General features: G+C 36.7%; 2 protein-coding genes across 5 annotated transcripts; both read right to left on the bottom strand.

Moving 5' to 3' along the window:
• Positions 1 to 277: 277 nt before the first annotated feature.
• Positions 278 to 3,119, bottom strand: LOC136268831 (adenylate cyclase type 10-like). The gene is made up of 12 exons (XM_066064294.1): positions 2,667 to 3,119; positions 2,433 to 2,617; positions 2,238 to 2,378; positions 1,999 to 2,142; positions 1,855 to 1,946; positions 1,695 to 1,801; positions 1,543 to 1,636; positions 1,290 to 1,410; positions 970 to 1,073; positions 855 to 910; positions 591 to 709; positions 278 to 538 (listed from the first exon to the last, which is right to left on the bottom strand). Exons 1-12 carry the CDS (start codon positions 2,818 to 2,820, stop codon positions 278 to 280), a joined length of 1,578 nt encoding a protein of 525 aa, XP_065920366.1. The 5' UTR covers positions 2,821 to 3,119.
• Positions 3,120 to 7,645: 4,526 nt separating this feature from the next.
• On the bottom strand, positions 7,646 to 23,409 carry LOC136236407 (nicotinamide N-methyltransferase-like). Of its 4 annotated transcripts, none has more exons than XM_066026558.1 (3): positions 23,198 to 23,336; positions 21,752 to 21,828; positions 7,646 to 8,564 (listed from the first exon to the last, which is right to left on the bottom strand). In XM_066026558.1, exons 2-3 carry the CDS (start codon positions 21,775 to 21,777, stop codon positions 7,757 to 7,759), a joined length of 834 nt encoding a protein of 277 aa, XP_065882630.1. In that variant the 5' UTR covers positions 21,778 to 21,828; positions 23,198 to 23,336; the 3' UTR covers positions 7,646 to 7,756. The 4 variants fall into 4 exon arrangements, with proteins under 4 accessions (XP_065882630.1, XP_065882629.1, XP_065882631.1 ...); XM_066026559.1 differs by lacking the exon at positions 21,752 to 21,828 and adding an exon at positions 18,378 to 18,441 and having other exon boundaries at positions 7,647 to 8,564; positions 23,198 to 23,300; XM_066026560.1 differs by lacking the exon at positions 23,198 to 23,336 and adding an exon at positions 18,378 to 18,441 and having other exon boundaries at positions 7,647 to 8,564; positions 21,752 to 21,812.
• Positions 23,410 to 25,092: the final 1,683 nt, after the last annotated feature.

The raw sequence follows: 25,092 nt of genomic DNA, 5'->3' as shown, positions 1-25,092 counted from the left end.
AAAATAGCTATATTTTATGTGTATTCTCCCAGTTCTCAAAGAACAGACATGATATCATATGATTATGCAGCTGAATATTCATACAACAATGAATATACACAATGGCAGTTCAGTTCATTGTATACAGGAGATTAGGAACCAGTAAAGGAGCAAAGTTTTTTTTGTAAATTGTTATCAGTTTTAAATTTTTATTGTTTTGAAATTTTTTTTTGTTGCTATATATAAGCATTTATTTTTGGGGGGGCACATACAAGCCTAATGTTTTATGTTACAGAAATTAAGGAAAAGGGAAAAAAAGAAACTGATGCTGCATAACAGATGGTTCATTCCTTTCTGGAAACCAGTTGAGTTTATTAAACTCTGCCCAACAAGCATCACAATAGTTGAACATTCTCTTTGCTCCAATAATGGAATCCAGAAGCATATCTTGTGCTTTGTTGTACTTCTTTTCGCCCAACAATTGATATGATCTCAGCATCATATATCTTGGACCAAACACTCGACATGTCTTTATCTTCTTCTTCAACTTTTTCATTGTCTAATGATATAAAACAAATTCAACACAAATCTCATCAGATATGTATGAGTACCTTAGTGGCTTGTTTGCTGATAGTTTTATCATCAAGTGGGTTGTTAAGGAGTAGCAAACACTCTGCTTGTCGACACAATGCCTTGGTCATCGCAAAATTGTATGAGATAGGTGTTTTACCTATTAGTAAATGTTATATTATTACAATCATAGATCAACAGCTATACAACTAATACAAGATATATTATATAACAGAATGTTTTGATGCTAAATGTTATTAATACACAACATCCCAGCATATACTGCCTGCACACAATACACTTACTATTGGATATGGTAATGTATTTCTTTTCCAGTTGCCACTGTCTTATTCTTGCATACCTACAATGATCACAGTCATATTAATAGCAATATACACTGACTGGGTTACTACTACTCACCATGTTGCCAAACAAGTAGCCAGATAGAAGTCTTTACCAGTTGGGAATTTTTGAATACTGTACCGCTTGGCTGCTTCTATCATGGCTTCAAAATCATCTGGCTTTAAACCTGTACAATACAGTGAACAATAATAACCAAGGCCCAAAACCTATGGTATGTCACATAACACAAATCAATGTATATAAGGTAGCATGTTGCAGAAAGCCATTAAACAGTTAACGGCATGGTTACGTGCATACAGAACAATTAAATCATTGTGTAATTTGTGTTAATGTGATTGAGATCTGCACTGCATGTAAAGTATCATGTAATGATAAAACATACCAATTTCCAAGAAGACATCAAAATTGCCACAAGTAGTGAGCGCTGTAGTTCTATCATGCTCTTCAAGATCTTTAATGTCACACATCTGATCAAGACATTCCTTGATAGCTGGAGTACTAAGAGGAAATGTGATATCATGCCAAAATGCGCACACACTATACACCCACAAAATATTAATATTTTACAGCAAAATGTCACCACATACAACACACACATATATATGCAGAATTACATGAATATAAACTCACTTCAACATTAACAGTTCTGTGGAAAGATACTCTATTGTGGTAGTCAATAGTAGAGAAGCATCATGTTTTTCAACAATAGACATGGATGTTTTTCCTGTACACAAACAAACGATAGTTATTTTTACTGCAATGTTATCTAATACATGTATTACCCTTCTGGCTTGCCACCAGAATTTCACCACAGCACAATTCAAACATCATGGTTGATCTAAGCAAGTGTAGAGTGGCAGTACTGTCATCCAAGTTCATCTCTGATGACCTATGACCATATATCAATCACTACAGCATCTTATGGTTAACTATTACACTTACTTCTTGTTGGCTTTCTTCACATAATGTTCACTCAAATTGTCAAGACTGTATGGTTGGCAGCAGTCAATTACAGAAGCATATGCCTCCATCAGCTGTAATACATTCTCATTATCTATCATATACACAAACCAACAAAGTAGCTACCTCATAAATGTCTCCACACTTCTCAGCAGCATTGAGCTGTTGGTATGAAGACATCAATGCTAGCAAGTTTTGTTGTTGATGGTGATAGGCTTTGGTCAGTTGACCCATACAGTGAGCTCTCTCACACTGAATTCCTACAGTTTCCTATAGAAATGATGATGGTCGATAACACATTAGCTCAAAATTTTTTTACATCGATCTAGCACTCACTTCTTCTGGGACAGTTTTGATGTTTTCACATTTAAATAATGCTTGACAGCTTGATAGGCTAGGTTAAAAGCTAATCCAACTTTGGTTGATGGCAATTTAATACCAAGATGACCGACTCTCTTTTTGAAGTGAATGATGCTTTCTTCTGCTTTACCAGCATTAAACAATGCCTAAAGAATTATAAAACATTATACTAGTATACAGCCAAATACTGATTAACTCACTTGGCCATAGCAGGCCTCAAACTCAGCCATGCTCTCATATTGTGTGATGTTCTCATCAAACACATTACCATTGAATCGACTACAGTATCCTAACAACTCAGTGTTATCTCCATTAGCTTCCTCGTCAAATGTTGCATCCATGCCAGAGTCAACCAAACCAACCATTCCCATTTCAAACACATCTCCTTTAACGGTTACAGTAAATGTCTCAAATCTCATGAACTTTAAACTCACCAGTAACTTCACCATCTTCACCATGAACATTTGATATCACCTCTTCAAAAACTGATGATGGAATATCAGCTTGGATAATACGGGCAGCCTCTTCATCTTCTGTGGCAATCACAACATCACTGGAATATGTTGGTTCTTCTTTATAATCCACCATGGTTGATTGATCTTGTAAATTGGAACCTTCGCTAATAGTAAGCAAAGTGCAGGCAGCATGCTGAGGCTCCAGTGTAAATAAATTGTTGGTGGAAAGACAGCTTAATTCAGGTCCCTGGAGATGTTTAGTGCTGAGAACAGCTTTGTTATTATTGGTTGGGTTCTTGGTAACAGTTGAGCATTGATCATCAGGATTAGCTGTACATGGTATTTTATAGTTGAGTCAATTATCCTTATCCTCCTCAACACCATTGATATGAGTTGTATTAACAGGACAAGTGATCCTTCCGCTGATGTTATTAAACAAGATGGCAATAACTGTTGAGAATAAAAGGTACATATTAATATTATGAGCTTTAAAACCAGTAAACAGCAATAGCCTCCAATGTGTAAAAGTATTCAAATTTTTTTCCTTCCAAAACATACACACATACAGTTCACATACACTTACCACAAATGATGCAATTGATCATAAACCAGATCATGGTAGATAGTGGGTTAAAATCATCTCTCGATGATTGTCGTCCTACAATGAGTAACAAGTAACACTATACATCATACCCTGTAGTTATATGCTGTATGTTTGGCAAGTATATGGATTTTTATATCCTACATACACATTGATGAGATGAATGTTATTTTTCTTTATTTTCGTTGATTCTATCACATACAAAAATCAAGTTTTGACTACCAAGTATATAGCTAGCAATTTCCACTACCATTAGCACCAGCTGTCAAATGCTGGCCATCGACAACTAGAGTTACTTGTTTTACTCAAGAGCATCAATTTCAGTTTGAGATGGCTTGAAGAGAAGGCCAGATCTGTTAACTCATGGTAGTATATTATGGGACAGCAAGCTGTGTACCCATGACCTGCACAAAATGAAACTTGAAGCTTTAGCAATAAAATTATCTGTTGTTCTTTTTTTTTTTCTTTTTTGAAAAGATAATATACATCAATAATAAATGCTCAAACAGTGAGCAGAGAGGCAAACTCTGCCCAATCTTCTGATGAAGGAATTGTTGCCATTACAGAAGCAGCATTTCCACATTGCACATCAATAGCAACCTTCTGAATCAAAAATTGGGTGGCCCTATTATCTGAAGCTTATATCTGATTAAAGGTAGAACCTTATCAGAGTGTACAGTGCATGCATAGTACGTATATGGATCTCAATTATCTCATTCCTACACACATATAGTTTTTGAACACATTGCGAGTGTTATATTAGAGTAGTTCCCAGTTGTATTGCTAAGTGAACCCTCGGTAAAAATTCTTAGGTGTTACGATTTAATTATTATTATTATTATTATTATTTATTACAGGTAATTTATAAGGCTAAACAGCCTGTTACACCTGATCAAGAGGTAAAAAAAGTACAAGTAGACTAATTACATACATTTATACATAGTGTTAGATGAATATTGGTTAATGGAGCCTGAATCATAGATATATCGACAAACCTTCACCAGACGATTGATCCTTCGGCTTCGCCATCATTAGCAAGCTAAACAAGTAAAAGAACACAGTTATTACAGTGTCAAATAGTGTTGTTGGTATTTTAAAATTAACTAGGTATAGAAATCTACTACTACGTAGCTAGCTATCGCTATAGCTACTAGCTAATCGAGATTATTAACGTGCCTACAGTTGACGTACCTACTAAAATTGAGCTCTTTCTGTGAACGTAGTTTCTCACAATAAATCACACAAAACGCACTGCAACTTGAAAGAAACAGTTCTAACGCGGTAATAAGGACGTGCGTCTTTAGAAACGCTTGTAGCACGTGATACGTTACCAAGGTAGCTAATATCGAGGCTAATATATAGTGTCAGTCAAAATGTACGGAGAAGAACCGAAAGGAAGTGACTGAAATTCAGTGTGTGGAGCAGAGACGTGAGACTGCTGTCGGATTAATTTAAAAGGATAGGTAACAAGAGTGACAAACGCCGGTTACGACGCAGGGAACGATTTCATGTGTTAATGACGTCATTGCAAGTAACATTTCCTCGGGCCAGAACCATGCAGAACGGTTTTGCAACTCCCAAAAGCAGGGCCGCCCACAGGGGGGGGGCAACTGGGGCATTTTTCCCCGGGCCCCAGCCTGAAAGGGGCCCCAGGAGGCCCCATGAAGGGCCCCCTGAATACCTGTTTAAAAGATCGATATACTCTAATAGAGCAGTCAGATCTAAATACTCTAATAGAGCAGTCACAGTATTCTTCAGAGGAGCAGTGTAGCAAGCTTATAGATAAGGAGATATGGTTGGTAATGGGTAGTTATTGTCATTGTCAGCAGGTTGTGACCTTTTTTTTTTTTTTTTTTTTTTTTTTTGGTCTTCACCTTACAACTTGGGTCAAGGGCCCCACTTTGCCCTGGGCCCCTTAATTTCTCTGGGCAGCCCTGCCCAAAAGGTGAAGGGTATCTCGCTGCTATGGTTGGAGTCTTATCTAACTAGTTTTACAATAAACCTCCCACTGCCAGGACAGTTCAATGATAACTTATGTCCGGCATGGTGGAAGGCTATTATTGTCATTATTAAAGTCAACCCACTGCACCTGTATGTTATATTTAAGAAATGACTTTTTAGAATATGTCAATGTGAGAGAGTTTCAAGGTTAAAAATTAGCCACGTTGTGAGCCAGCAGCCACTATAGAACCATTCCTTAGTTTCATGCAAAGCTTCACACCAATCAGGAGTCATGGTAGTGAGTCACACGGCTAAGAAAGTAAAAGCACATGCCTAAGTTATTTACATGTAGTAATGGCTTCACAATCCTCACTGCAATTCACGTGATAGACTTACGACAAGCTTTCAACTCAATATCACATGCAAATAATAGTTGTATATCCATACTAAGTTACTCACTCATTATGAGGCGAATCAATGCCGAGGAAGTCAGGAAACTTTTTCTGTTACATGTGCCCAGCCAGTTAGCCATCATTTTCATCTTCCATGAATTTTGAATTATGAAGCCATATACAATTATGCTCTTGATTTCTCGCTTTTCTCCTATTACGCATGCTATCAATATATTACTATGATAATGGTTTTATTCATATTGATAAATACCCTAGTACAAATTGTATCAGATGTTTTGGTAGATTTTCCATGAAGTTGACAATTCGAAATCCTATGCTAGGCCTGCATCAAATATGCCAGCCTAATGAAAAGCATAATAAGCTGCAGTACTATTCCAGCATAATGCTAGCCTATTAGGTAGATATTTCAAACTGTGGAGCTTAATTCCATTAAAATAAATTGATATATATATATATATATATATATGCTATATATATATATATATATATGCTCCCAATAGAGCAGTCAGTGGAAACTCACTATTATTAGTGTTGTTCCAGTTCTCAGTACTGGAACTAAAATAATTCCAGTTCCAGCCCTTTTATTCCAGTTCTAGAACTAGAACTGGAACAATAATTTTGCTTTCCTTAAAACTGGAACTGGAACTATAGAACTATAATTTTGCTTTCCTTAAAACTAGAACTATAGAACTATAAAGAAATTTTATCAATTAAGTACTGGAACTATAATACTGGAACTGGAATTGATCATAACTATACATTTTTTGCCAATGAGATTTTATGCTTTTTACAAGACCAGAATTTTATCTGCTGACAAAAACACACAATGTAGTATATAACTTCATAAAAGCTGCATGTATTACAACCATGTATGCATGTGCTATAACACTGCTTGAAACAACTGATTAGCTATAATACTAGAAGAGAATGCCAAATGCAATGCTGGCTCAGTCACATTGCTGTGTCTGGTTCAGTGTTTAATAATTAGTTACAGGTCTTTTAGTACCACCCTATATATAGTGTTTGTGATAACTACAGTATTAGCTACATACATGACACTGGCAAGACTAGCATATATAACTCAATAGTGAGTGTCCATAATTCATTATGGGCTTTTGGTAATACTTAAGTGTTGCTCTAGAAATTGAAGAATAGTTCTAAATGTCATGGTTCCTGAACTGGAACTAGAACCATAATTCTAAAGGTTATGGTTCCAGAACTAGAACTGGAACTATAATTCTAAAGGTTACGGTTCCAGAACTGGAACAAGAACTATAATTCTAAAGGCTATAGTTCCAGAACTAGAACTGTAATTTTAAAGATTATATTGTTCCAAAACTGGAACTAGAACTGTAATAACTAGCTGATACTGGAACAACACTACTATAAATGCATTGCACATGGCTCCTTAGATTGATACTCTCTAATAGAATAGTCACTTTGTAGTGAAATACTCTAATAAAGCATTCACTGAACAGATTAAAATGTTCCTAAGAAATGTTGCTAACCCAGGAGCATAATAGGTGGAAGTTTTGGGAAATTCCCAAAAGAATTTTGGGCACATATTTGACTCAGGCGTATCCTATGCCACAAACGATTGTTTTGAACAAAATTACTTGACATTATCTATAAATACACTGTAGAAGTTGTGATGATTGAATTCAAATGTTGTTAATAGAGCAGTCTATACTCCAAGGAGTACTAAACTGTAGTACTATTGTTGTAGACCAAAGTATTTACCATTATAATTACTATGCCGTATCTCCTTTACTGCCCATACAAAAGAGTCTCTATTATGCTAGTGAAAATTAATCCCTAATTTAATATTATTAAAATTGATCTAAAAAGTTGTAATTACAATTCCATTGACCAGAATCTATGTAAACTGCTTTGCTGTTTTTATTACTGTAGAAAATGGTACAATAAGTTGACAGTTAACCTACCAATATTCAATGCCATGGTTAAGTCCATGCAACCCCAGGATCATCTAAGCATTCTTTTGTAAATTACTGCACATACAGTATCTAATGAAAATAGTTTTAATGTCATTTTACAGTGCACATCAATGCTACCACATTGTATAATGTTATATGTAGTGCTAAGGGTTCAACCAATTAAGGCTTTCGTGCTATAAAATATCCATAGCCTGTAGCACTGTTGATAATGTTCCTCACTGCCATTGGCTTATCCCACTGGTGTACATAAAGAACATCAAAACCAACCTCTTGGTATGATCTCTTTACATCTTCTAATGACATAGGACAAGGTTTATCATACTGTTTCTCTCCAAACTTAAACCAAGAGTACTCTAATGCTTTTTGTGAAATAAAAAAGCCTTTGGGAGCCATTATATCATAAAGTCTCTTTAGAATAGCTAAATATCCTTCCTGTGATTCATAACATACTTCCAAGCAGAAGCTACTGCTTAAAATATCTACTGGTTTATTTAAGCCTGGAATAATCACATCAGCTTTAGCATCACATGGACCAACATTTATAATGCTACGCAGTTTATTTTCACGGTCTGTCACTGCATCTGGACTGGTTTGACCTTCAAGCTCTTGCACAACATGTTTGAAATATGGAGACCAGTCGAAAGCATTAGGATCCTTGTTTTTCCACAACAACACTTCATCACACATAGCCTTCATAATATCAGTATGATAAATCTCAGCCACATATGGTACAGCACTGATGTAAGGGTAGATACAGGGACCTCCTCCAACATCTAGAAGAAATGCAGTAGAATTATCCCACTCTTTATGGTACTTTTGGTAGAAGTTATGAAAGAAATGGAAACTCAGCGGTGACAAGAGTGAACCTGGAACTACCGGTGCATTCTTATCAAATGGATTTGGAGGATATCGTTCAGCCAGAAACCTTTTTGCACTACTGTAACGGTCCTTTTGAATATCCATGTTACTGTATAGGAAATACCAAAGTATTATAATATTATGTTCACATAATATGCTTATACAAATACAAGGAAAAAGTAGTACAGTGGACATTTTAGGACCCAGAATTTTTGGCCACTTTTTGCTGTAATATAGAGTTTTTCCTCTTTCAGAGATAAAAAATGTATTAACCAGACCTGTTGAGAATAAAATTTTTTTGTCCTTATTATGGTGGTTTACTCTATTGTGTCCTTAATTCGGGGAGTTTGTTCCACTGTAACTTTAAACTTGAAATAAACAAGGGTACTCACCTACATGATGACCTCCCTTGCTTCTTATTATAAAGGCTGCACTCTTTTATGCAGCTTGGCTGTTTTGCATGAATAATATAACCATGCAAAAACAGCCAAGCTGTACTGATAAAAAGGGTGCGGCCTTTAAAAAGCCTGGGTGAAAAAAAGTTGCAAAGGTGGCGGCCATGAATTGGCTGCAATGATGTTGAATTTTAATAATGGCTTTTTGCATTAATTAATAGTTATACCATCATGGCCACAGGGGATTTTCCTGATATATATGCCAAAGCCCAAGGGCCGCAGGCCTGAGGATGCAGGCATATATAATTTAGTGGTGGGGGATACCAGGATTTTCAGAACAATACGATATCGATACGACATTGACTAAAATTGGCCGATATTGATACTTTTTGATATGATCTTGTAACATTGCATAAATTGCTAGTTTTCTCCATAATTTGATAGTGGGTAGCTATGACTATACACACTGGGGATTTCCCGCCCACATACACAGAGGAATAGTGATTTGAAAATTACTGAAGGTAATGGAAAGCTATACAATTAACTATTAAATGAGCTGAAATACACATTCTAAAGTGTTTTAAAAAGTTGATTCAGATCACGTGATGTATCGTATTGAAATATCGAATTCTGAAAAATACATCAATACTTTTCGATATCAGCAAAAATTAAACGAATATCGCCCAACACTAAATATATCAGGCAAATTGTGAGTGGCCATGGTATAAGTAATCCACGCAAAAACAGCCAAACTGTATAAAAAGCACGAATAATATATATGTTGCACATGGATTAGAAACGACTCTGTAAATTGAAAACGGTGAAACATTCCTTGTAATAAAGTTTATGGGGAAACTTAAATTCATGGTGAAACTAGCCATTACACAATGTTTTACATGAAACTGATTCTAGTACTTATTCTTCTAGTGAATAGTAATGGAATGAAGAGCCCCCACTTGAGTTTCTGTGAGTGCGTATTGGTACTTTCCATTGCCAGGTGCATAGTTGTCTGAACGTTTCACTGTGTTGTAGCTTCACACAATGCCAACTCATCATGTTGTCTTGTTAAAGAAACAGAACAGATACTGCTCTTTCGCGTGTGCCAAGTGTGTGTAAGTACACACTCCCACTGCCACGATTGTCCTATACAAACATTCTGTTACATTCTGTTACATTTGTTACCTTTCCTTCGCCATCACCTAGTCAGATATTACCCTACACCAGAATAACACACTGGCACAAACAGCGTAGTTAACAGTTAAACTACGCAACGCCCAATAACAAAACTTCAGGGATGAGAACCAGACACTGCTACTTGACGAAAAGGCCCTATACGTTTCAAAAATGTTCTGCAATTGTGCATTATTCTGCACTAGTTACCACTACCAACTCCATAAAACATTGTGACATAAAGACACACGGTAGTGTGTTGTGTGGCCCAAGAAGCTGGCGCGCCACACCGTGAGTATATTGACAGGAAAAAAGAAAACGTGACTTTCACACATATGTAGCTCTGTGATCCCTTATCTGATTGGAACCAAATTTTCTACAAACGTACCCACCCGGAAGGGGAGCCTACATGCCAAATTTGAAGAAAATTTCCCCAGCCATTTCTGAAATACAAGTGGCCAAAAATTCGTTTTAATTTCTTCATTTTTTCTTCTTTTCGCACACTTTGCAAAATCTGTCATAAACCACCAATACGTGTTCCAATTGGGCTGCAATTTGGCACACGTAAAGGGCTCATTAAAGCGGATCTCAGTACCAAGTTTGGTGGGAATCCGATGAACATTCACGGAGTTATGACCGATTATTTGCATAAAATAAGGTTGAACTTGTCAAGCCCACAGAGTAAACTCCTTGGAGTAATCAGTTGAAAATTGCCATGTAGATGGAGTAACCATTGTAGGAGTGCCTTTTTGTGGTTTGAAAGGAATCGAGATAAAGACCATGGAGATATGACACAAAACCCAGCCTGTGTCACAATTATGCGATCGAGTTTCGTGAATAAAAAAGTTATTAATTTGCACACCTACCAGGTAAACTGAGTGAGCTGAAAACCAGTATGTAGATGGAGTAATCATCATAGAAAGTCCATGGAGTAGTATAGAAGAATCAAAGTAAAAACCACTGAGTTATAATGCGAGATCCAACTATGTGTAGCAAGTGCATTTACGGACTTTTATAAAGACTCTAAGTTACACTTTGTAAATTTTAACTAATGTTTTTTTGTATCATGTACCTTTGTGTTGTTTTTGTTACTTTACTGGTGTCGTTCTGTTTATTGTTATTTTTGTACTCCAACAAGGAGGAACAGCTACAGCCAATTGTTGTGAGTTTAAATAATAAATCAATCAATAAATAAATCAAGTGCGCGATCGAGATACTCTAATAGTACAGTCACCCTATTAGAGCATTCAGTTCATATGCAGTTCAGTTTACTTACATAAATTATATAGTTACAAATTGTGCTCTCTTATTACAATAATGATGGTTTTTATTCATTTGATGCTGTTTTTGTTGTTGGAGAAAAAAGTACAGGACTTCATAGCTACCAGCAACTGACACTGTAGATAAACTGGATGCTGCCTGAATGGAGAGTTCAGCTACAAACAAGTCACACTGTCAGGAGTTCATCTAACCCATGAGAGTTCAGTTACATACCAGTTATCTGGTTAGACAAACAAGTCACACAGTAGAGAGTTGAGCTACAAACAAATCACCCTGCGGAGAGTTTAACTACAAACAGTCACCCTGTAAAATACATATAATCAGTAGAGAGAGTTCAGCTACAAATAAGTTACCTGTAGAAAGTTCAGCTACAAACAAGTCATCCAGTAGAGAATTCAGCCACAAAAAGTCACACTGTAGAAAGTTTAGCTACAGACCAATCACCCTGTGGAGAGATCAATTATAAATAAGCCACCCTGTAGAGAGTTCAGCATATGCATCGAATTCAGCTAGAGATATGTTACTTGTAGAGAGTTCAGCTACAAACAAGTCATACAGTAGAGAGTTCGGCTACAGAAAGTCACACTGTAGAGTTCAGCTACCAATAAGTCATGGAGTTCATCTACAAAAAAATCCCCCGCTAGAGAGTTCAGTTACAAAAAGTAACATGTAGAGAGTGCAGCTGCGAACAGGTCACCCAGTAGAAAGTTCAGCTTCAAACAAGTCCCCCTGTAAAGAGTTCAGCTTCAAACAAGTCACCCTGTAGAGAGTTCAACTACAAGCTAGTCACCTGGTAGAGAATTCAGCTACAAACAAGTCACCCTGTAGAGAATTTAGCTACAAACAAGTCATGCACCTGTAGAGAGTTCAGCTACAAACAGGTTACCCAGTAGAGAGTTTAGCTACAAACAGGTCACCCTCTAGAAAGTTCAGCTACCAACAAATCACCCTGTAGAGAGAGTTTAACTACAAACAAATCACCCTATATATGGAGAATTCAGCTAGCTACAAAAAGAAAACCATCGTGTGGAGAGATCAGCTACGAACAAACCACCCTTGTGAAGAGTTCAACTACAAACAAATCACCTGTATGGAGTTCATTTACAAAAAAAGTCACTGAGTAGAGTGTTCAGCTACAAACAAGTTGCCTTTAGAGAGTTCAGCTACAAACAAGCTATCCAGTAGAGAGTTCAACTACAAACAAGTCACCCAGTAGAGAGTCCAGCTACAAACAAATCACCCTGTGTAGAGTTCAGCTACAAACAAATCACCCTGTAGAAGGTTCATCTATAAGCTAGTCACCCGGCAGAGAAACAAGTGATATAGTAGAGAGTTCAGCTACTTCTGTAACTAAGTTATGGAGTAGATAAAGTAACTACAGTAATATAACTGATTACATGGTAATTTGTAACAAGGATCAACTGTCCAAAATTGCAACAAGTTGGATAGTTACATTCTGTTGGCCTGTTGAGAAAAGTTCATTATATTAAAAATTGTACAATTATAAAAAAGTATGTTCAACTCTACAACTGCTTTACATCTTGTTTCTCTTTCCTGTAGTAAAAAAAAATACAGGTAAAAAGAAGTCCCAAAGCTGGCCATAGGTCAGCTTTGGAGTATACAAATACAAAAAAAAAAGTGATATCTAATCCAAAACAGCCAAGCTGTAAAAAAGGGTGCGGCCCCCAAAAAGCCATGGTGAAAAAAGATGTGAAATCCAAGTTGGTGGCCAAGAAATGGCTGTGATGGTAGGTAAATGGCAAAAAATTTAGTAACGACAATTCAGGTGAATTTATAGTTTACTAGGACTCGGCAACAAATTCACCTGAATTGTTATTGAAAGTTTTGTCATTTACCTACCATCACAGCCATTTCTTGGCCGCCAACTTGGATTTCACATCTTTTCTTTTTACCATGGCTTTTTGGGGCCACACCCTTTTTTACAGCTTGGCTGTTTTGGATTAGATTGTATTACAAGGAATGTATACTATTCATAATACATTTTAGATGTGTGTTTCTAATCCATTTGCAACATATATTATTATCCATGTGAAAATGGGTGTGGCCTTCAAAAAGCCTGGGTGAAAAGTTGTGAAATCAAAGATGGTGGCATTGAAATGGCTGCAATGATGTAGATGTTAATAATGGCTTTGTGCATTAATAAAATCATCATCATCACCTTTGATTTCATAATTTTTCACCAAGGCTTTTTGAAGGCTGCACTCTTTTTATACAGTTTGGCTGTTTTTGCATGGATTTCACTTCTTTTTGTAGTTTAAATATATACCCAAAGCCAACCATAAATTGGCTTTGAGGTTTGTTTTTACACGAATCATTGTTCTTATCTACAGATGCAATAAAGATGATATAAGGCAAACTACTGCTCTGCCAATACAGAAAAATAGCTACCTACTGATCCGATACTAAAGCCAATTTTTACTGATATGTTCATGGCTATATAATATATATGTAGTGCCTGTATTTATTTGCAATAACATTTTATAACAAAGTAAATTCCTCCAAGTTAGGTATACTATTTGTCTATTAAGATTTTGCAGTGACTGTTCTATTAGAGTATCTAGATTTTTCATGCAAAACGTGATAAGTTGCAGTTGCTCAATTTTTATAAAGCAAATCCCACACCTTTTATGATAACATACGATTTGCACCTGTTGTCACAAGTTTTATTAGCAGTGTACTACCCCGCCGATCTGTACCAAAATGGCTACAATATTCGATGGAATACTAAAGAAGTTGTAATATATAGTATTGACTTTATTTGATTACTTTTGTAATGCTCTAACAGAGCGCACATTTTTTTTAGGATTTCTAATAGAACACACATAGAATGTTCTAGAACAATCTAGATTTTCCATTGGTAAATCTATGAACTTTTACTATTGAGTAGATTTTAGCTAGAATTTTCATTTATAAAGTAGAAATTAAATGAGGTGATCAGCCGTGGTAGCAGCAGCTCAGTGGTTAAGGATTAAGGTGTTCAGTATGGAGGTCTCTGGTTCAAACACTGGTATTGAAGGTTTATATTTCACACTTTCATACAATTTTTACTTGTGGTGACTGTTCTATTAGAGTATTTCGACCCCACGATTTACAGTTGTTTGATTTTTGCTTTGTAACTCTATAGCTGTCAATGCAATTTATTTTAAACGACAATAGGTTTGAGCTATGATGGTTAACCTATACGCATACCAGTTTTATTCCCATAAGCGATTTACCCTGTAGGTGTGACAACAAGTCCACCTTTTTGAACACAAATAATCGTCCATAACTCTATGACTAATCAGATTTGCACTAAACTTGGTACGTGATACATTCTTAAAGTGTACCAAAGCTCCAGACAATCAAACTACACATTTGCATTTTATAATGGTTTTTGTAAAGTGTGCAAAAAGAATAATCTAAGCCCCCTAAATAATGGAAGAAATTAAGCTGGATTTTGAAAGCTTATATTTCACGATTGCATTAGGCAATCTAGCTCAAATTTGGTATGTGGGGTGCTGAAGGTGGAGGAAATTTACATTATAAAATGATTCCAATTCGAGAAGGGAGGGAGCATGGAGCTACGTATGCGTGAAAAGCACGTTTTCTTTCTTCCTGTAAATATACTTACAGTGTGGCGCCCGGGTTTCTTGGCTCCACGACATACTACCAGGTTTCTTGGCTCCATGACACACTACTGTGTGTCTTGATATATACCACTCAGGTCTGCTCACCTAATAGGTGAAGGAAGACACACCTGCATTCACCACATTAGTTTTATACAGAGGTTTATAAACATCAATTGTGGGCACAAAAAAAATAATTGTGGGTTTTGCTGGTTAGTGATACCATTTCTATAGTATGTACAAGTTGAGTTGGATCCTGAAAAACAGCTTAAGATTAAAAGTGGATTTTTCTCAAGAGAGTAAACATTTCAGCCAACCAGATGATTAATGGTGATAGCAAAGGTGTCAACAACAGACATGTACAGTTAGGTTTCATTACAAGTTCGGGAAAGGACTGTAATAGGCACTGTGAAATGTAAGGTGAACATTTTTGATTGGCTGTAAATATTATCTCAGGCATTTGAACGAAAAGATTTTCAAATATTTTTAGTGGGTCAAGCAGTACTACAAGTGTGCCAAATTTCAAGATTGTGTGCAATTGCATCCATGAGTTATTAAATGTATTTGAGGATCCAGCTCAAAGCGTACATACTATAACCAAATAACCACTGTGTGGATGCCTAAAGTAACCTAAGGTGCTAAAATAAGTACTTAGGAATATTGGTATCTTGTCATATGGTTGAAAGAAAAATGATCCCCACATTGTGAAAACAATTATTTAGTGATGCCTAGTAACTGAACTATGCAATTCTGACTCACTCAATTATTCTACTTTCAAGAGAATGTTTATCCAACATGCAAAACTCAAACCCACAATGCAAAGCTTTAAGCAGCTTGTTCATGGCTATATAAAGTAATATGCATGTGGTGCCTGTATGAGTGTTTTATAACAAAGTAAATTCCTTCCGAGTTATATTTCGGCCCCACAATTTACAGTTGTTTGGTTTTTGCCTTGTAACTCTATAGCTGTCAATGCAATTTCTTTAAAACCACAAAACGTTTTAGCTGTGATATGCATACCGATTTTAAAGTTATTCCCGTACGCAGTTTACCCTGTAGGCATGACAACAAGTGGGCCTTTTTAACGTAAATAATTATCCATAGCTCTATGACTATTAATTAGATTTGCACCAAACTTGGTATGTGATTGTGCAGCAATACGTTCTTAAAGCGTACCAAAGCTAAGAAAATCAAGCTATGCATTTGCATTTTATAGTGGTTTTTGTAAAGTGTGCAAAAAGAATAATGTAAGCCCCCCCAAGTCCCCTGGATGAAGAGAGAAAAAAAAGAAATTGTGTTAGGTAATCTTGCTCAAATTTGGTATGTGGAGTGCTGAAGGTGGACAGTATTTGCAGTATAATAATGGTTCCAATTCAAAAAGGAAGCATGGAACTACATATGCATGAAAATCGCATTTTGTTTCTTCCTGTAAATATACTCACGGTGTGGCATGCCAGCTTTCTTGGCTGCACAACACACTACCGTGTGTCTTGATCTCTATGCTCAAATGTAAAATTTCTCCATTACTTTTCCTTATAGTTGTTTGTTTACTTTTTCATTACTGGTGAACCAGCCTGTAGCAAAGAACTGTGCTAGACACATTTTGTGAAAAAATCGGAGCTTTAATCTTAATTATATTATGCTTGGCTGAAGGTATCAATTAGGCATGATCTAATCCAAAAAATGCCTTCATATAGTCCCTGCCAACATTTGAATTTTTTTATTTAATTGATTTTTTAACTGGCATGCCTCACTAACCGAACTAATACTGACAAGGTATTGTAAAAGAAGAGTGAGGCTAGCTTTTGAGTAGTATTTTTGGGCACGAAAACTCCAACATTCATGATCCTATACAACACTACCATACTGTACGATGATCCCTGTAAAATTTCTATACACTTGCTTGTTTACTTACTATACTGGTAAACCAGCACATACTGCAACAAAAGAAAGAATGGTGCCAAATATATTATAAAATTAATTGCACAATTGAACACTGTCAATTACTGAATAGCAATGTGGCCATATTCCACATCATTTTCATCTATGTTCCACCAGTTATATAGTGATATAAGTGATGAACAGTGTTAAGATGCCACTATACTATGTACAAATGAGTGTTTATCTACAGTACTAAATAAGACATAACTCCACAGTGTAGCAGTTTAGCTACGTAACATTTCTTCTTGCAGAGAGTTCAGCTATGTAACAAGTCACCCTGTGGAGAAAGTTCAGCTACATTACAAGCCATCCAGTCGAGAGTTCAGCTACTTACAAGTCACATTACAAGTCAACCAATAGAGAAATCAGCTATGTTAAAAGTCTCTCTGTAGTGAAGTATACACAACAAATCACCCAGTAGAGACTTCAGCTACATTACAAATGATACTTCAGCTAGAGATCTCAGTTACATCAAAAGTCTCCCTGTAGTGAGTTTAGCTATGTAACAAGTTACCCAGTGCAGAGTTCAGCTACATTGCACAGAGTTTGGCTACGTACATAACAAATCTCCCTGTAGAAAGTCCAACCACATTACAGGTCACCTAGTATATGTGACCAGATCTGTGAAAACCCGACACAATCTCGCAAGCCTAAATTTACAGTATAAAGCATTGAATACAATGGGTGAAATGCTTGCATATAAAATATTCTGTGAATTTTTTAAACGCTTTGTTCTTAGGGTATAAAATTAAAAACCTGGATATCATCTTATTTGCCTACTCAAGAGGAGCTCGAAAATCTTTGTTTTGTTGCAGTAGACCCAATGATATGCAAGTTATGGGCATTTGTTTATGTCATGTCAAAATGGTAGTACAATCGATCTTTTTTCACTGATTTTGCCTTTGTATGTAGTGAAGAAAGGTGCTACAAGGAAAAACTCACCCAGTAATTGACTCCCCTATTCATGGTAAACACAATGGTGCAAATGTCAACTCCGTATGGCATTTTGTTCATAAGTTACAATCATTTTAGTAAGCATCTGTAATTTATTTTTCACTTACTTCCTGTACAAATCCATCTTTCTGTTGTTGCTACTTTGTAGGGGTGTAACTCATAAAGTTATTGGTATATGAGGCTGAAACTTTGCCAGAACATACATAGTAGATTTTCATACAGTATAATAGTACTGTATAGTAGGGACGATGAAGGTGTGGGCATGGCCGGTGATAAAATATCACCCAAAAACCTGCCTCAATTTTTCTTCACAACGACAAGACAGTATTGGTTGGGTAAAGTCAAGCCCAACAGTGCCTTCAGATCGACCCGAAACATTTTTGTCTAGTTGCTACAGAATTTAAAAAAAATTATTGACAGAATTTTCTACTGCTTGCTTGATGCATTCAGTCAAGTATAGCAGAAAACTGGGTACAACTACAGCCCTGCTTCTTTCACAAAAAATTCACTTAGAAGAAAATTAATAAACACACAATATGTGCACTATTGTCTTGCCTTTTATCCTTCTATACCAGTGAAGGTTCTTCATCGATAGTATGGCTTCCATCCACGGACATAGCTACACGTTACACAACATTATGCAATATAACACGTTAACACCTCTCAGGCTACACAAAGGAACCGCCCAGGCTACAGTTCGTATGTAGCCCAACTAGCTGGGCTACATATGAAATGTAGCAAGGCTACAACTGGGCAGTGATTATATAGACATTGAGTCCGAAATTGATTGTGGGGATTGATTAATACTCACGTGATTAGGATGTAAGACTTAGATTTCGCTATGAAAACCACTCAGGCAGAGAGTGTTTTGTTATCCTCGCCATCTTAAAAGTTGAAAAGCGTTGGGCTAAGGTGAGAACTAGTGCTATAGCTTATTCACCAATTGTTTCTGCACATTTTCGAATACAGACATGCCCCCATCACGAAGCTATCACTCTGCATGGAGTAACCACTCTACAAGTAAGCTTACCTACAATATCTAGGCCTTTAGTGAACTTCGTAATTTTTCCATAAACGATTCAATAGCACTGATTAAATTAAACTCGTGTAATCAAAATTCTCCATGATATCTCTAGGATATGTCAATTTATCATAACCGAACATAACCAGAACATACTAGCTGCTGACCCATAATCATAAATTTTAGGTATGTATATATAAAGTGGCTGCACTAGTATTGATAGTGGCTGCACTAGTATTGATAGTGGCTGCACTAGTATTGATAGTGGCTGCACTTGTATTGGCTTGGGTGATTGATCACCCTGTACAGGCTATCAGCCTGATAAGTGTTACATATTAGTTGTAACACGGGCATGAGGGCTTTGCCTGATATGTATGCCCGACTGCCCAAGGGCCGCATGTAATGCATGTACGCCCATGGACACGTGTTGCAGTGCTGAGTGAGCTGTCCAATATCATCAGATACAAGTGTTTGTTTTTAACAAAGTTAACTTAACTACTTGTATTTCTGAACGTTTGCCGTGACTAACACTGTTCACTACAGGCACTGATTCAGACAAGGAAGTTCCACTCTTAGTAGACTCCCCAGCAATGTTTACTGTTACATCAAATACGACTCTTAATAGGGATTGGAAATGGCATCATGCACCCAGTATTACCATTGGTCATTAGAATTGAACAGAACCATTTGTAAGTCACACCCCTGGTTTAAACACTGTATATTTCCTTAGTTATAACTTTGCTCAGTGCTGTAATACCCTCGTGTTTCTGTTCTTGTAACTCTGCACGGTTGTTGTTTAGTGAAACTGTTTGTCTTTCAAGCATTAATCTAACGCCCAAGCAGTTGAACAAAGCTAGTAGTACAGTGACACACTTCGCTAATGGGTTCTAACCCCTCTCGAAAAAACCTGCAAAACCCAATAACTTTAGTATGTGGTGCAAATTATGGGAACCATATGCCCATTTGAAACACAGCTATTTTAGGCATGTTATGCCATTTCCAATCCTTATTAAGAGTCGTATATCTATGATCTTACCATTTAGGCATTTAGAAATGCAAATGAAGCCTTTAACAGTTGCTGCAATAGCTTTAGACGGTAATTATTTTTAGAGGCACCTATTGCAGAAAGATAGCAGTTTCAAGTGATATTTGAAGTATTATTGCTATAAACAAAGGTAAAAGTAAGTATAAAATCTTGTAATAAGTGTTTCTTGGACTGATAAAAACTGATTTTAGTTCTATTGAATTAAAGAAAAACCAGGGGGTTCCATTAGAGCCCTGCCCCTGCATTAGCTGCTTCTCTTGTTTGTTCATCATTATACGGACTGGTAGCATTCTTTCCTTCATGACTTTCTTTGTGTTTCTCCACATGATGTGCCAATTAAGCAAACCACATATGGCTATTATAACTAAGTGCTATACTAATACCATGTAAACAACGTTAGTGAGTGAACCTTGTGTTAAGCTAGATAACTTGATGAACTTTCAAGTGAATACAGTTTAGCAATAATATGGTGTGGTACTTTTAGGCAAAGGTTTGCTGACTACTTGCATATATACCCGTCACATATTGCTATCATTAACTATCGGTTTTGTGAAAAGGGGTCTTCCCGTGTACACATCCAATTTGCCAATTTTTAACAATTCATAGCTTCAGACAGATGGAAACTAATGATTTCAAATCTGGTCAATAGTTAGCACCAACACTGCTAAATGGATCAGTGCTAAATGGATCAGTGCTAAATGGATGAAAAATTTCAGGGCTATATACAGCTGCCATATGGATTAGTGTTAAAGACCTATTTTCAAAAATCCAGTTAGTTATAGTGTGTGTTTAGTGGTCATGAACTTTCAGAAAAAAGTTCACAAACAAGTATAAGAAAATTGAGTAGGGACAATGTAGTACCATGATAAAAAGTGCTGAAACAAACTGGATTAGAGTAGTACTTAATGTCCAATTGCCGTAAAACAATAAGAAACAGATCTTCTTATTGTGTTATGGCAATTGGACATTACATACTACTCTAATCCAGTTTGTTTCAGTACCTTTTATCATGGTATTACATTGTCCCTATACTCTAGTTTAAAATTCCTAATTTTTCTCATACTTGTTAATTATACAGTACGGTAGTACTGTATATTAGGGATCACACAGTTTTGGGCTTTCTTGTCCAAAAATATCACCTTAAAACCAGCCTCAAATTTCCCTCATAACAGCCTGGTAGTATTGGTTAGGCATAGCCAAGCCCAAAAATGCCTTCAGAGTGGTCCAAAACCCTTCCAACAAGTTTCTATGGAATTTTAAAAATTTTCTATTTAACAGAATTTTATTCTGACTAACTAACTAACTAACTAACTGGTACCTTCAGCCAAACATAACTCAACAATGGATAAGACTACGGGCTTGACTTTTTCACTGTTCAACATCGCTTCGTCCCGAGACGTGCCTTTTCACCAACCGCAGTACGTACAGTGCACATATCATGGACTTGCCTTCGTCCTCCTTTGTGTTCCAGTTCTTTTTGCTGACAACGCAAGGTGTTGATTTGAGATAGCATGATCATGTTGATGGCTTCCCTCTGGCTGTGTCATGCTTTTCGCCCACATTTTCTGTAGCGACTGGATTTATTGCAGATAAGTTTCTTGTACTGTTCTTCATTTGTAACGCTGTGTAACAAGCAGAGCATAGCTACAAACGAAGCATAATGGCCACCTCACTTTTCAGTGCGTAATTGATTAATGGGGCACACGTTTAGATGCAAAATTATTTTATGGAATGCCTGGCGCCATTCAGCTGACTACAGCTACAGCCCTAATTCTTTCACAGAAACGTTTCTAATTCAATGTTCAAGAAGAAAAAAAACTTTGGTATATTGATAAACATACAATGCTTGCGTTATTGTCTTACCTTTTATCGCTCTTTACCATGGCCATCAGTCAAGGTTCTCCGCTGATAGTGTTAATAGAATACAGTAGGGCTTCCATCTACGGATGTATATTGCATCAAACTATTTAAATATACTTGTAAAATAATAAAGTAAGTCTGGAATATCATGTGACCTACCAGAACCCTGGAAAGACGCCTGGTTTATGTATGACAGCCATCTACAATTGAGATCAAAATTTCCATCGATAAAATATAGCTTGTCGTTTGATTCACCTGAAAAGGGCCTTGATCATTTGTGAGTTTAGTAATAAAATTTTTGCTAACCACTTGATCGCATGACTTTTTGATCGTACCCCCCTGGATTGGAAACTGCACCGTGCGCCCATAGACTTTGTACAAGAACCAGTGTCCTTAGGCTGGTTTCGCGCCTCAACAAATTTAATCCTATTACAGCAGAACAGTGGCATTAACGACTTTACTTTGTTAAGAGAATGACTTGTGGTGTTGTTATGATAATTATTTTGGTTAGTTTGGCCACTTCGCTTCACTTTTGGTCGGAAGGCTTACAATGGCGGACTACATGCTTTTTGGAAGCACATTCTTGGCTAAACTAAGTGCTGTAGGTAGAAAAAGAAAGTATTACAAGGTTAACTATGCTATAAAGAATTGCCTAGGCTAAATAATATACCTTCCATAACTTCTTTGGCAGGTTTTTGGGATGGTATTTTTCAGCAAAACTGGAAGCACATTCTCTCTGTGATTCTAGACAGTATCGCTACACAATTTATGCTATGAAGTCATCAAATAATGCTCCATGGTATGGTCTGGATGCGAAGGGCATACCATACAGGGTTTCGGTGTTTTCCTTGAATGTGTCCAAACCATCTAATCTCGCATTCAGTTTCGCTTCTACCGTTCGTACAATAAAGAGCCAATTTGCCTCGAAACTCGCTGTTGGCTTCCAAAACATCTTGAGAAAGAACCCTTTACCAGTGGTGAGTCTTGATTCTCCCAGAGAAACTTGTCTTGTTATTGAAGGGGGCGCGAAACCAGCCTGTAACCAGTGGCGCTTACTAGTTTCCAATCCAGGGGGGTATATTATCTATGCACAAACTAACCTCTTAATCACTTGATTCAATTTTGATATCATGCACTTAAAAATTTATGATCCCAGTCACATGCAGATGACAATTGATGACAATTGATGACAATAATGTTTGTGCACTGCTCAGCTGATACCATAATGGAACCTCTCTTCAGTGTTTGGGGTTATAGTGCTTTGATTATACTAGACTATTAAACTATAAAACCATAGATAGTATACCGTTGTCTGTGGTATACTATATAAGATAAAACAGACCATATTACGTATAGGTTAGACTAGTAATTAGCATACATATCATATACTACGCACCCTAAGTATATAATATCTGTGTAATTAGTATCTACATTTGCAACTTTAAGTACCTGGAATGCGTCGATGAGAACACCCTGAGGCGCAGACAGCAGCGTGAAGTCCGAGGTGAAGTCGGGGCCTGGAAACACGTGAACAAACGCAAGGAAACGCGAGACAACATCTTATCTTCTAATAAAAGTTCAATTACTGCTAGTCTCGCATGGCCAGACCACTCTTTCTCTGTCACGACCGTGACGCTTATATGCCACTCCAAATAATTAACTTCCTGTTTCCCGTCCAGCGGCGCCCGCATGGCTAGTCAAACCACAATATTCGTATCTCAGTATAGTATCACGTGATTTATTTAGTCTGGATTCTTATAAGACGCGCGAATAAACCAACGCATGGTGCAGGCAGCGCAGGGGTGCATCGCCCATGCAAGGACATTTACGTTGTGACAATTTTTTTGAAATATGCAAGGATATTTGCAAACGCAAGTTTATTGATAGCTATATAGTTCACCAGTGAAGTACAAAATTATAAGGTCTATGCTATAGCTAGATACATACTAAAATTAACTTTCTGAAATTCAATTTGGTGGCAATTATTTTGACTAAAATTTGTATACTGAAGGTCTGAAATATTCATGAAAATTCAATGCTGGAAGCACATGCAAATACTACAGGCTGAGCTGAAATAATTCTGTAGTCATAAAGCCTATAGGCTATAATAATACAGTAGCTTTCCAAAGGAAATTTCGAAATAATTAACCTTTTGAGACTTAATTTGTATAAAAATTTTATTGAAAGTTCAATAACATAGCTAGCTAGCTATAAGCTATGTACTGAGCTAGAAAGCAGAATTAGCCAGTCTAAAGCATTGCAAAGTACTGCATGCTGGCGTCATGTGGTGTACAGGTGCATGATTTTTGATCTCAGAGAATTTCTAGTCACATGCATTAACTATATAAAAAACAGCATAGCTATATATCCAGGTGTAGCTATAGCTAAGGTATAAACTAGCTACCAAAAACCTATAAAATTACGTATCTTGCCAGACATGCAATAGCATTATGAAATAAGTATTTTCTACTACAGTGATCAATAAAATCCAAAACTGATTACTTTTTAGAATTCATTAATATGACTGTCACAGGTGATGATTATTGGAATGCGATTAATTAATTTTTGAAAGCACAGGTGCATTTTTACAAAATTTTGTGATGGCTAAATAGTAGCTGCTGCATGCATCCTGGAATCGATGTAGCTAGACACTTCAGTGCAGGCAATCCCATTAAACCTCCAAGATTCATCTTGCATCACTCCAGCCATTGTCAACATGTGGCATGTTATCAACAACAATGGTGATGATGAAGAACTGTTACTGAAAAATCTCCTGCAGTCTATTTAAAGGGACTGGAATGCTTTATAAAAATACTGCTTTTTGGCAGTGGCTGCATGGGTGTCCTGACCATGCATATACTATACAATAATTACCCTACATATACATATGGGAATACTTGAACAAGTTATTTGCTGCAATTAAGGGGTAGCTACATGCACTACCAATAGTCCTGTAGAACCATTTGCAACCAGGATCAAAATCAAATCAAATGACCAGGAGATGATAGTCAAGAGTTTTACACTGAATACAGAGATCAATCAAACATCCTAAAAACAGGTGATCAAGCACCAACTTGTAAGCTGAGGTTTCTATGCTAGATTGTCAAGCAATCAAAGCACTGGTTGAGTAATGTTTTATCTTCAATAAGACAGTTTCAGTGCTGATTCCGGAGTGTGTGTTATATAAAATAATCAAATCTGATAAAGATTACTGTATTATACAATCTGACCCTAATGACAGGTCACAAACCTGGCAAATGCAAGAACATAATATGCAATTTAATGTAGCCAAGTGTGAAACTCTACAATGTAGCAGGTCACCAATACCAACACCAATCAAGTAT

Source organism: Dysidea avara, chromosome 10 (assembly GCF_963678975.1).
Source record: "Dysidea avara chromosome 10, odDysAvar1.4, whole genome shotgun sequence".
Classification (NCBI taxonomy): Eukaryota; Metazoa; Porifera; class Demospongiae; order Dictyoceratida; family Dysideidae; genus Dysidea; species Dysidea avara.
This window is presented reverse-complemented; position numbering and strand designations above follow the sequence as displayed.